This window comes from Leucoraja erinacea, chromosome 9, assembly GCF_028641065.1.
Source record: "Leucoraja erinacea ecotype New England chromosome 9, Leri_hhj_1, whole genome shotgun sequence".
NCBI classification, from domain to species: Eukaryota; Metazoa; Chordata; class Chondrichthyes; order Rajiformes; family Rajidae; genus Leucoraja; species Leucoraja erinaceus.
The window spans coordinates 35,656,569-35,670,371 of NC_073385.1; the positions used below are offsets into that span (position 1 = coordinate 35,656,569).

The 13,803-nt window shown below is 45.5% G+C and overlaps 1 protein-coding gene across 1 annotated transcript in view; it reads left to right on the plus strand.

The window, feature by feature from the left end:
• Positions 1-13,803, plus strand: part of prorp (protein only RNase P catalytic subunit) — a 50,145-nt gene that overhangs the window by 30,687 nt on the left and 5,655 nt on the right. The window contains exon 5 of the mRNA XM_055640521.1: positions 13,426-13,574. Coding sequence (XP_055496496.1) covers positions 13,426-13,574 — 149 coding nt within the window. The remainder of the gene's footprint in view (positions 1-13,425; positions 13,575-13,803) is intronic.

Consider the following 13,803-nt stretch of genomic DNA (forward strand, 5'->3'; position numbering starts at 1 on the left):
CAATCAAAGATACAAACTGACAACAATTCTTTATTACTCTAAATTTAATGTTACCAACTTTGGTCCTTCTAGACCTCTCTGCATTCTCTCGCATCTCAGTTGCCCAGTTGAATGGAACTACATTTGCACAGACTTGCATTGTGGAGAAAACATAGAACATAGAAAACAGAATAGCAGAACTAATCTGTGATAGCATTTATGCTCCACATAAATCTCCTCCCATTATTTTTCAGCAGGCAAATCTACATAATCTTTTTAACCCGTGTTTATGGACCTTTTTCTTCTGTCTATGTTATTTTATACTTTTGCAATTCTTTAAATAAAATAAACTTTTTTTAATATTCTCCAGCAGATCTGTAAGAGGTTTTCTTATTATGCATAATTTTGAACTTCCTCAGAAATATAAATATTTTTCCCAATAAGATGATCACATAGCATTCCACTCGCAATTTGTACATAAACATGCTGGATAGTTTTTTTTAATAAAATGCAGGAAATGTTGTGCAAGTCATGCAGATCTGTGGAAAGAGAAACAAGAGTTTCGGGTCTATAGTGGGTAAATTCTATTTCATAGCACTGTTGCCAATAATTTATCACTGTTGATGATTATAAGTAAACTTACTGTGTAGTAATCAAGCAGATTGGATTTGTCCTGCCTTTTGTGGACATAACATACCTAGGCATTTCTCTGCATTGTGACTATACATCAATGGAATAGCTTGGCTAATCTAGTTTTGAAGCATAGCTCTTTGGTACTGCAGCCATGGCGTTGTCTGGTCCCATACTCTTTGCATTATCCAAGATTTTAATTTGAATTTTATTAGCATGTGGAGAAAATCGAATTGGCTGAAGACTGAATGCTTTGATGGTAGAGTATCCATGTAGCATGTCTGGCTGAAGAAGGCTGCAAATGCTTCAACCTCGCTTTATGTAGTGCCTTTCTGCCCACTACTTTCCCAATGTCCTTCCCAATTTTTGTAAGAAAAGGATAATTTTTCAAAATAGCCTAAGTATCCAAATAACAAACTAATCCCATTCACACAGGAATTCACAATATAACATGATTTTAAAATCTCACTGTCATGAATTTATATGCCAGATGGAAGGAATTTAATGTTTAATTCCCATAAATTAATCCAGAAAGTCTCTCAAAATATAATCAAAATTGTTTTTTTGTACAATACATGTGACTCAAACTTTTGTGAATATTTAGTTTAAAAATAATGATCATAGAGAGAGAATAACACAAAATAAAGACAATTTGTACGGCTTATGACATGATTGTCCAAAAAAAACGCGATCGATTGGAACGTTGCATTTGCGGTGAATTTGGACTCCATATCGGCAGGAAAAAGACTGCCAGTTCGTATAGGGGCCCAAATCACATTTTCGCAACATAAAATTAGATTAAAGCCATCCCAAGAAGCAAGATTATGTGTAAAATAAATGACTTACCCTTTGTTTTGTCCCGTTCTTGCGATCCGTCACGTTGTAAGCGTTGAGGGCGTTAGAAGTCGCTTTTTAATTTAATCCAAATATAAAATTGTCCAGCGAATTAAAAAAAATATATACTGCGAACGGATGTCCGATCAATTTTTCATCAGCAGCTAGCAGCTCGAAATGTGCTTCCCAAGCACATATAGCTGCCAGCCTATCACACCCCCAGCACCTTTTCACTGGTGGTAGAAAACCCATTTTCATATTTTTTCGTTCTGAGACCCTAAGTTCTGACTAAATAGTTCCCATGAACGGCAGATCAGATTAAAAACTTTTAAAAGGAAATTGAATACTTGCAGCATCTAGTACTTTAATGTGTGGATGGTAAGAGTAACTAGTCAGTAATTATGCCACTTTTAAAGTACACAAGACACTGAAACTATATTTTGAGCTGTTAAAAGAAGCACATGTCTGTTGGAATTCATTCTAAAGGACAGATCAATCCTTAGTTAAAATGGCACAGATAGTCAGCATTAATTTTTTTAAAGGAAAGCCTCATCTGACTGATGTTTCAAGCCTGCAGGTAGTAACATTGGGGCAAAGAGGACTAATGACTGTGCATTTTAGGGCTTATAAAATGGATATGCAAGCACATGGGATCCAAGGAAATATTTCATGATGGATCTGTAATCAGATGAGTGGCAGGGACCATACTAATAATAATAATGTGTTTTTGTGGCTGGAAGGTTCATCCTTGTAGCGCGTCACAGATCTTGGGACCTGGTCCCTTGCTTTTAATGTTTTGCCTTTAGATCTAAATATGGGAGCAAAGTTTGGAGATGATGTAAATATTGGCCATATCCCTAAAACAGCAACATATGACTCAAAATAACATTGTAACTGAAAATGAACAGAATGTGAAGGATAATTAACCTTTTATTTTCAACAGTGCATGCTCCAATTACTGAACGATTGGCAAAACATTGGGCCAATTTGTACAGGTGGCTTACTTTGTATATAATTGAAACTCAATTTGATTCATCTGTAGTTTAAAAGGACCAGCACAAACCCACAGATCTGTTTTAATTTTTGGCCTGGGCTTAAACCTCAATATTGAAATTCAATTTGAGATGAGAAGAACTTTTCTCACACAGAGAGTGGTGAATCTCTGGAACTCTCTGCCACAGAGGGTAGTCGAGGCCAGCTCATTGGCTATATTTAAGAGGGAGTTAGATGTGGCCCTTGTGGCTAAGGGGATCAGAGGGTATGGAGAGAAGGCAGGTACGGGATACTGAGTTGGATGATCAGCCATGATCATATTGAATGGCGGTCCAGGCTCGAAGGGCCGAATGGCCTACTCCTGCACCTAATTTCTATGTTTCTATGAGAGGCCACAAAAAATCTGCACTAATCAGTTGAAGCTTTGAAATATTGTATCTTTCTTTGTTTCTTTATATTTTATGTACTTATCAGTATTTGAAATGCTGGATATCTTATGATGTTGTCACCAAATTGGAATTCTTTGAAAAGTCTCAATGACATAAGTCACATCAATTTTTGCAAAATATTTGAGTCATCACCATCCGAGATGTATATAAAATTATGAGGTAGACCATATGAGGTAAAATAATAAAATAATACGGTAGACAGTCAGAACCTTTTTCCCAGGGTAGAAATATCAAAGACTAGAGGGCGTAGCTTTAAGGTGAGAGGTACAAAGTTTAAAGGTGATGTGAATTAAAGGGCATGTTTTTTACATAGAGTGGTAGGTCCTAGGAATGTGGTGCAGCAGTGGTATTAGAAGCAGACAAGATAGTAGCATTGAACAAGCTTTTAAATACGCACATGGATAGGTAGGAAATGGATAGATATTGATCATGTACAGCCAGAGGCGATTAGCATCATGTTTGACATGGATTTTGTGAGTCAAAATGCCTGTTCATAGAATATTTAAAAGCGCATCATATGAACAGACTCTTCAGTGCTGAACATGATGCCAAGATAAACATATCTCATCTGCCTGCTCATGATCCATATTCTTCCATTCCCTGCATATCCATGTGCCTATATAAAAGCCTCTTAAACACAACTATCGTATCTGCCTCCAACGCCACCCCCTGCAGCGCATACCAAGCATCCATTACTTTCTGTGTTAAAAACACTTGCTCCGCGCATCTCCTTTAAACTTTGCCTCCCTTACCTTAAAGCTATGCCCTAGTCTTTGACATGTCCATTTTGACATTTTCAGTGCTGTACTATTTTATGTTCTATAACTGGTAATTATGGTCTTCAAAATGTAAAACATCAGTATCTACTGGTTTTGGCCAGTCTTTAAAGTCATTAACATGTAATGATTGCAGTCCACCACAGGAACTAAAGATTAGCATAGGAGGTTTTATTTATCACCCACGCGGAATCTTTCAAAGTTTTGGGGATTTTTTTTTATCAGTGTACTTTTTTTCCATTCATTGATATACCATGTGTAAAATTAGTAATAACTTGGATGTAGATGTTGTTCAATGTATACCTACGTCTCTGGAGAAAAGGTATAATGAGTTTAGGAAAAAAAAATTGTTTAGGTTTAGTGCAAATCAGTAAACCAGAATTGTGCTCTATATTGCAGAAATTTACTCCACAGAATGTGCCCATTCAGTTAATCGAATCTGTATTTTCCTGCTGTCCAGCCTAATCCCAGTTTCCAGTTCTTGTACCATAACTTTGTAGGTTACAACATATCAAGTGCTCAACCATGAACTTTAAATGTATATATTTTATTTAAATGCTTAATATGGCAATAATAATGCTGACCCTTCGTGGAGCAGAGAAAATGCTAGTCTTCAAGCTGTTAATATTTATAGTACAGAACTAGGATGAATTTCATAGCTTCTCATTTTAAATTGTACCAGTTTCATAGTTACCTTATGCTGAGTGAAATATCGATAGCTTCCCACTCTGTTAAGTGGGGGCTTTTGCTATCTAGAATGACAAAGAATAAAAAGTCCAAGTTCATGAGAAGGAGGTGTAACTTTAAATGTGTGGGATGGTGTTAAGTGCAAAATATGAACCTATAGGGCCTGTCCCATTTGGCGATTTTTTTCGGCGACTGCCGACGTCATATAAGTGTCGCCAAAAGAATTTGAACATTTCAAAATCCAGCGGCGACAAAAAAATGTTGCGATACTTGAAAGAACACTGCGCGCCATACATCATCACACTGCATCACCGCCGCATCACGCAGCAAATTTTTCAGTGACCTGATATGCCAATCAATGATGCCGGCAGTCGCCGAAAAAATCGCCAAGTGGGACAGGCCCTTAACTGTTTCTCTTTTTGTGTTCATTTAGAAAGAAAACATTTAGTCATCTTCTTAGTTTAGAGCTGAATTCTATCTATCTATCTATCTATCTATCTATCTATCTATCCATTAATATATAAAACTCAAATCCGTCCGCCTGCAGTACGGATCCCTTCCTGCCTTTTGATTCGTTGACGGCTGCTCCTTCCTATCAGCTTCCAACACACTTCGAAAAAGTTGCAAGACAGGAACACTGAACTTTTCACTGCTGCAGCAGGCAGGGGAGGTGCCATTGGATTTTTTTTTAAAGAGGCAGGGCAGTGTTTTCGATGTTGGGGAAGTCCAGGACAAGCGGGACACAGTTTAAGAATAAAGGTGAAATTAGTACTGAGATGAGGAAAACATTTTTCACACAGATAAACAGTGCTCTCACCCTTTTTCAATCCTTCAGTCTCCCCCCCCCACCATATAACCATATAACAATTACAGCACGGAAACAGGCCATCTCGGCCCTACAAGTCCATGCCGAACAAATTTTTTCCCCTTAGTCCCACCTGCCTGCACTCGTACCATAACCCTCCATTCCCTTCTCATCCATATGCCTATCCAATTTATTTTTAAATGATACTAATGGACCTGCCTCCACCACTTCCACTGGGAGCTCATTCCACACCGCCACCACTCTCTGTGTAAAGAAGTTCCCCCTCATATTACCCACTAAACTTCTGTCCCTTAATTCTGAAGTCATGTCCTCTTGTTTGAATCTTCCCTATTCTCAAAGGGACAGATAGTGGTGAGTCTCTGGAACTCTCTGCCACAGAAGGTAGTTGAGGCCAGTTCATTGGCTATATTTAAGAGGGAGTTAGATGTGGCCCGTGTGGCTAAAGGGATCAGGGGGTATGGAGAGAAGGCAGGTACAAGATACTGAGTTGGATGATCAACCATGATCATATTGAATGGCGGTGAAGGGCCGAATGGCCTACTCCTGCACCTATTTTCTATGTTTCTATGTGTCAGGCTCAAAGGTCCGAATGGCCTACTCCTGCACTTAATTTCTATGTTTCCCTCTTCCCCACCCCCTCCCCCACCCACCCACCCTCTCTCCCCTCTCTCCCACCCCCTCTTCCCCCCTCCCTCTTCCACTACCCCCCCCCCCCCCACCCACTTCCCCCTACCCTCCCCCCCCTCTGTCCCTCTTTCAAGAAGGAAACCACTCCCCCTACCCCGGCAGCCTCCCCCGACTCTTCCACTTCTATCACCTTACCCCACGCCTCTCCCACCTCCCCCCCCCCCTCTCTCTTCTTCCCCTCCCTTCCCCTCTCCCCCCACCCCCATCCCTCCTACCCCTCTGTCCCTCTTCCACTACTCCCCCCATCCCTCTTCTACCCTCCACTCCCGCTACCCCCTCCCTCCCCACTCTTTCACTTCTTTCCCACTCTTTCACTTCTCTCCCCACTCTCTCTCTCCCCCTCTCCTCTCCTCACCTCTCCCCATCCCTCTCTCCCCCCACCCCCCACTTCCCTGTCTACCCCACACCCCTTCCTTCCCTCTCTCCCCTCACCCCCCCCCCTTCTCTCGCTCCCCCCCCCCTCCTCCCCCCCCCCCCCCACACCCCCCCCCCGGCAGCTCGATTGGCGAATTGAAATCGGTCCCGTTTTTGGCCGAACCCTTGTTGCAGAGGCGCCCGAAGCATTGCCCTTTTCCTTCAGATATTGTTCGCCCTCTGTCCCTCTTCCATCACTCCCGCTACTCCTCTGCACCTCCCTCCCCACTCTTCCACTTCTCTCCCCCTTCCCCTCCACTCTCCCTCACGACTCTTTCCCCTCTTTCCCCCCACACCTCTCCCCATCCCTCCCTCCTCCCCATCCCCCTCCCCCACATCTCTCTCCCCATCTCTCACCCCCCCTACCGCGCTCTCCTTTCCCTCCCAAATCTATCCCGTTTCCTCCTCCTCCCTCCCCTCTTCACACCTCACGCCCCCCCCCCCGCAAACGCTGTTGGGGAAAACACTTGGTCTAGTAAATTTTAAAATCCAAATGTTTTTATTACCTTTATATAAACTTTTTTTTAATGCCACTGCTGAAAACCTGCAATTAAAACCAAGAATGCTGGTTTTTGATCTGAAATTGTAATTCTGTATTTCTTTCCACATATGTTGCTTGATCTGCTAAGTATTTCCAGCATTTTCTAAGTGTCTTTTTACCTGCATTCTTCAATTTTGTGGCTGTATTCTGGTATTTATACACATACACTCAAGCCTTTTGTATTAGGTTGGTAATTTTTTTTTTCAAAATAGACTTTATTCAAGTAATAAATAATACATGAACCGTGCAAAAAAATGAATCTGCCATTTTTGGAGGCAATACAAACATTCCATGCTGTTTACATACATTGCTCAAGTTTCACAAATTTATCCCCCACCCTTGCCACTCATGCCAATCCCTTCCCTTATTTTGAGGGGTGTCTCCACCACATCCTGCCCCTCATGCCCAGCAGCAGAAGGATTCTAGACTGTGGTCCTCCCCCATCGAGCATTAGCGTTGGCTGCACCAAGCTTCAGTGCCTCAGCACATACTCCTGCAGTCTGTAGCGGGCCAGTTGGCAACATTCCCTGATGGACATCCCGCTCCGCTGGGAGGTCAACAAAGCTCGGGCAGACCAAAGAGCGTCTTTCACCGAGTTGAAACCAGCAGCACTCGATGTCAGTCTCTGAATACGAACCTGGGAACAGTCCGTAAATCACAGAGTCCTCTGTAATGGGGCTGTTCGGAGTAAAACGTGACAGGGACCCTTGCAAACCTCTCCAGACTTTCTTTGCAAATCCACACTCTGCAAAGAGGTGGGCAACCGCCTCCTCTCCATAGCAGCTGTCCTGAAGGCAGCGTGTGCTGATAGTGAGGTTCTGACGGTGTAGGAAGGATCTGAACGGGAGGGCTCCCCTCACCGCCAGCCAAGCCAGGTCTTGGTGTTTGTTGGTGAGTTCTGCTCTGAGAAGCACTCCACAGGATCCATGGAAACATTTCCCTGCACTGCCTGCAGGACATTCCGTGCTGACCACTGTCCGATGGACGTGGTCAAAGGTGTTGGTCCGGAAGAACCTTTCCACGAACGACAGATGGTGCTGCAATGTCCAGCTAACTGGCACATTGCGTTGCATCTGCACCAGGCCCATCCTTCGCAACACCGGGGACAGGTAGAACCTCAGCAGGTAGTGACACTTGGTGCCCACATGCCTTGGCTCTATGCTCCGGCTGATGCAACCACACACAAAGGTGGCCATCAGGGCGAGGGCAACGTTGGGCACACTTTTACCCCCGTTGTCTGCCGACTTGTGCATTGTGGCCCGTCGCACCCGGTCCATCCTCGACCCCCAGATGAACTGGAAGATGGCCCGGGTGATCCCTGTGACGTAGGAGGGAGGGACAGACCAAACTTGTGTAAACCTTGGATATCCGCTCCAGCCAGTTCTTGTCACATGCCTCCGCCCACCCGAACCAGATCCCCAGGACCTTCAAGAAGTCAGGCTTGATGGTGAAGAAGACGGCAGATCGGTCAGGCCAGTTGCCAAATAGCATGGCCTCGCTCTTCCTGCGGTTCACTCTGGCTCCCGTGGCCGACTCAAACTGGTCGCAGACGCTAATCAATCTGCGGAGGGACCCTGGATCTGAGCAGGAGACGGCGACATCGTCCATGTACAGAGAGGTTTTGACCGGAGTGCCCCAACTGCCTGGCAATGTCACTCCTCTTATGCTCGCGTCCTTCCAACAAGTTCAATACAACAGACGAACAAGACGGGAGAGAGGGCAACCCTGCCTGACCTGATGGGGAAGCTGTCTGATTCCCACCCATTGATTTGGAATGTACTACAGATATCGGTGTAGAGCAGTTGGATCCAATTCCTGATTCCCTCCCCAAAGCCCATTTTGGAAAGCATGTCCCTCATGTACGTGTGCGATATTCTGTCAAAGGCCTTCTCCTGGTCCAAGCGGACGAGGCAGGCATCCACCCATCTGTCCTGCACGTAGGCAATGGTATCTCTCAGCAGCGCCAGGCTGTCTGAGATTTTCCTGCCAGGTACAGCACAGGTTTGGTACGGATGGATCACCCATCCCAGAGCAGACTTGACCCGGTTGGCGATGGCCTTTGACACACGATCTTGTAATCTACATTCAACAATGTGATGAGTCTCCAATTCCGTATGATCATTCATCTCCCCCTTCTGCTTGTAGATTAGGGTGATGCTGCCCTTCATGGAGTCTGACATGCTGTCGGCTAGAAGCATGTCGTTGTACACGTCCAAGTAGGTCCGGGCCCACCCAGTCCCACAGAGCCAAATACAACTCGGTCGGTAACCATCGCTTCTGGGAGTTTTACTTGAGTCAAAGGAATGGATGGAGCCAGTCAGCTCCTCTAGAGTCAGTGGTTGGTCCAGACTCTCTCACTTGCTGTCCTCCAAGACCTCCGTGATAGAGGACAGGAAGTTCTAGGAAGCGGCGCAGTCTGGCCTTTCTGTCGTACAAATCCGTATAAAAGGATTTGCAGATCCTCAGCATGTCCGTTTGCAAGGATGTTACTGAGCCGTCCTCCTCCCTAAGTCTCTTCATCATAGAGCTCCCCCTGTGAAGCTTATGGAAGAAGAAGCGTGAGCACGTCTCATCCTGCTGCATGTGGAGGACCCTGGATCGGAAGATGATTTTGGAGGATTCGGAGGTGAAGAGCAGAGCTTGCTGGCTCTTCAACTCTCTAAGTTCCTCCCTCACATCCAGCCCTCTTGACTGCAGAAGGAGCAGTTGCTGCAAATCTGTCTGGAGTTGACACAATTCCCTCTGACTGTCTTGCTCTCTGAACCCCTTTAAATATGAAGAACCTCTTGATGTTCTCTTTGGTTGCTTCCCACCAGTGTGTGGGGGAGTCAAAGAGGGGCCTCACAGTTCTCCAACATGCGTGGTCCCTCTTAACTCCTCAATGTTCTCTGGGGTCAACAGCCTCACATTTAACTTCCATGTCCCTCTATCTGACTTCCGGTCCTTTTGTAGGTGATAGGAACCAGAAGGAGGCAGTGGTCAGAGAAGAACACCGGCGTGAGGTCAGTGTGTCTGACGGCATTCGACGTGGAGGAAATCTATCCGGGACCGGACTAATTCGTTCGATCTCGACCAGGTGAACCGCGACAGGGCCCCAACTGCAGGGTCGCACAGCTTTGTGTCTTTGACCGTCTCAATCAGGAGCTTGGAGGTGCTGTCCAGTCTGTTGTTGGCACTGCCAGATCGTCCAGCCGCATCAGTGATGCAGTTGAAGTCACTGGCCAGAACGAGCTGCTGGGATGTGGCCAGAAACGGTGGGAGCTGCTGGAGAACGGCCAGCCGCTCGCTCTGCACGGGTGAGGCGCACACATTAATCAGCCGGAGCAGAGAGCCACGGTACATTACATTCACCACCAGGAGAAGCCCCCCAGCCACCTCCCTGACCTCCGTGATGGAGAGGCTCCCTCCCCGCAGCAGTCTGTGTGGCCACCATCACGACCACCTCCATTAGCAGCGGAGGTGTGGCAGCCCGCACTCCTGCAGAAAAGTGACGTCCGCCTTCACCTTGGCCAGGTACTGCAAGGCGTTTACACATTGCGCAGTATTTTTCACACTGCGCACATTTAGTGATGCTATTTTTAGCTCCATTATCCTTTTAAAAAAGTCACTGACCGTCATCTTGTCCTCTCATGCCCATCGCCTTGGTGAATTGCAGCACTGTTTTGGGGTTCAGCTACTGTGTGCTGGCAAACTCAAGGAGGGAGGTCTCCTCTGGCGTAGCGAGAGTTCCACCCTCTTCCGGGCGCACTGCCCCCTCCATCTCCTGTAACTGGAGTACGGTGGCTGGTTCATTGCTCCCGGTTTCCTGGAGCTGAGGCCCATTGGCCAGTACACGTCTCCCGGAGCTGGGGCCCATTGGCCGCTGCACTGCTCCCGGTCTCGTGGAGCTGGGGGACAACACGCGTGTCCTTTCTCTTTCTGATCTTTTCCTCACCAGTTTTCTTCCTCTGACTGTCGTTGGGGCCCCAACGTCGTCTCATCCTGTGACAAGGAGAGGTTGCTGGAGTTGGTGTGGGAGAGGAGTCTTTTCTTAGACTATCCCGTTCCCTCCGGCCTTGGCTCTTTGGGCAGAGCCCTCCTTTTATTCCTTTTCACCACATGCCATTCCTCCCCCGGTTCTTTTAGGGCAAGCCCGGTAGAGGTGACCTGCCTCCCCGCACATGTTGCAGTTCTTGCTCACTTGGCAGTCCTTTGTCTCGTGGCCCTGCAGCTTGCAGTTCTTGCAGACAACTGCACTGCATTGGGTCGCCACGTGCCCAGTTTTGTTGCATTTCCTGCACACCCTGGGTTGTCCCGCATAGGTCATGTACCCTCAGTTCCCACCGATAGCGAACACCGAGGGAGGGTGGATAATGGCTCCCTTCTCGTTCACCCTCAACTTCACCTTGACTTGCCGCTTGCTCGTCCAGATTCCAATCAGGTCCTTCACACCCTCACAGTTCCCTGCTCCCCCAACATAATGAGCAAGGAAGATGAGAACATCCATGATGGCTGCACCTTCAGCAGCGATAGCGGAGCTTCGTTACCCCTCTCCCGGAAGTCTTGCATCAGCTTCTGCCACCCCGTTGAATGTTGAAAGTGACATCAAAGTATCCGTTACCAGGGAAGTTCTGGAGACAGTAAATGTTCTCGGCTACAAATTTGCAGTCCTCCAGCAAGACCTTCCTAACGAACAAGTCCTGTAAGGGAGTCCCCTCGCTGACATTCTTCATGCTCACTCGCAGGGTATTGCGGGACACCCTGTCCTCCCGCTCCATTTGCTGCTGTCATTCTTACTGGATGAGCCAGCAACCGATCACCTGATCACCAGCGTGACTTCCAATTTCAATTCGGCCTTGATATGCGATCCACGATCCGTGTCTTGACCTGGGAGAACCGTCAGAACTATTCTGATAAGAACACAAAAAGATTTCCGCCTTTTTGATCACGGTCTCTCCCCTGCCAGGTAAGGTTGGTAAATAACCCTCGGGTCAGTGTTGACTGAATGTGTTGATACTCTAGCACAGTACTTAAGTTCAGTGGTCACATTGATTTGGGCCTCGTCCATTGTCAGAGTGAGGCCCAGTGCAAATTGGAGGAACAGCCCCTCATATTTCGCTTGGGTAGTTTACACCTCAGTGATATGAACATTGACTTTTCCAAATTCAGATAGTCCTTGCTTTCTCCCTCCTTCCCCTCCCCTTTGCCAGCTCTCCCACAAGCCTTTCTTTCTCCTGCTCTTTCATGCCTTGTGATTCATTTTGGCCAAAAATTTCAGACAAAACAATTCAATTCCCACAACACAAAATTTACACATCAAAATAAATTCCACAATACCCCTCCACAAAACTCAAAAGTATTTTAGAACGACAAAAGTTAACAATGAAGATTGTATTTGATTTCAATCGTAAATCTGAAGAATCTGAGTGTACTGCTTTAAGTGAAGCACTGGACCGAGCAAAATTCTGAACAGCAAAAGAATGCTGTTATCAGAAAAATGTGGTATCCTCCTTACTTCTTCAATTTGAAAGCAAAATCACACAAACTTAAACAAAAGCATAAGCAAATTTAAGCAACAATATAAGCAAACTTAAGCAAAAACATAAATCACTATATACAAAATTATACCACACAAACTTAAACAAAAACATTCAATAAAACACTTTGATTTAACAGAATTTAGAGCAGAAATGTTTTGATCGCAATCCTGAAATATCACAAAACCAGCCCCACCTCGGCGCTGGTTTTTAAGTAATATGTCAATTTTTACTTCAGCCCGAAACCCCTTCCCAACCTTTTACACAGTACAGGCTCTCAAAGTAATTTATCAAACTTAAGGGCCTGCCCCACGAGCATGCAACTCCATGCGGCAAGCGCGACCTAACATGGTCGCTTGAGCCGTACGGCCTCGCGGGAACGGTCCCACTACGATTGCCGGAGCCGTATGGAGTTGTGCGGAGCTGGTCCTGACATCGTGCGGGGCTCCGAAAAACTGACCGTGTTCAAAAAATGCCGCCTCGACGCATGCGGGAAGACGCCGTCATTTTGCGTCCCTACCGCGACATCGGCACTATTTTCAATTGTGATGCGGCTGACGGGCCTCCCCACACTGCGCAGCCGCGCGGATGGTCATAAATATACTTTTCCCCCCAAATTATCCGGATGCGGAAATTTCCCGAAATTATTTAGTTTCCCTAAAATTACCCGAAGACAACCGGGATTTCCAGAATTTCGGGTAATTTCCTTTAAAGTGGAAACACTGCTGCTAACCAAATCATCACTGAACAAGCAGGTGGATCTTGGTAAGGCGTTTCTCACTCAATCTCAGACATCCTGACCATTGAGGTGCTTTAAAAAAAATACTGGGTTAGTATCACACCTTGCTTGTCAATTTTCCGTCATCATCTTATACCACCCTTCTATAATTTCCTCTTGATTTATCAAACATCCTGTTCTTTAAACCCTCTCCCCTAATTAGTTTAAGACCCAGTATACAACTCTATTTATGCGAGACACAGGGAACTGCATTAGGAAAAAAAACATAATTTTACATCCGCTTGCAGATTCATGTCCATTTGCATTGGTATGAACCTATAACCTCATTAATTTGCACATTTTCTTTTCAAACAGCTTCTTGAAGTAGTTTCTCATCTTGCCCAACAAAACTTACGTCTCCTTGTCCTTGGGCGCAAGCACATGCTGAGAGGAACACGTAACTGGGACAAAAGTCATATGGCTGCCATACAGAAATATGCTGACTGCTTCTTTACATCAAATATGTAAGTTAAAGTTCAATGCAATGAATATAAAGGGCAACTCAAGAAAACCTATCATTCCTTTTTATGAAAAAATAATTGAATAATTCTAAGATCCAGAATGAAAAGAAGGGCCATGAAGAATGATTCAATTCATTATGAAAGTACAATGGAGTGGGGCTGTGTTGACAGCACTTTCAGACAGATGCCACAAGGCAGTGTCAAATGATTTGTTCCTGTAAAATTTAATCAT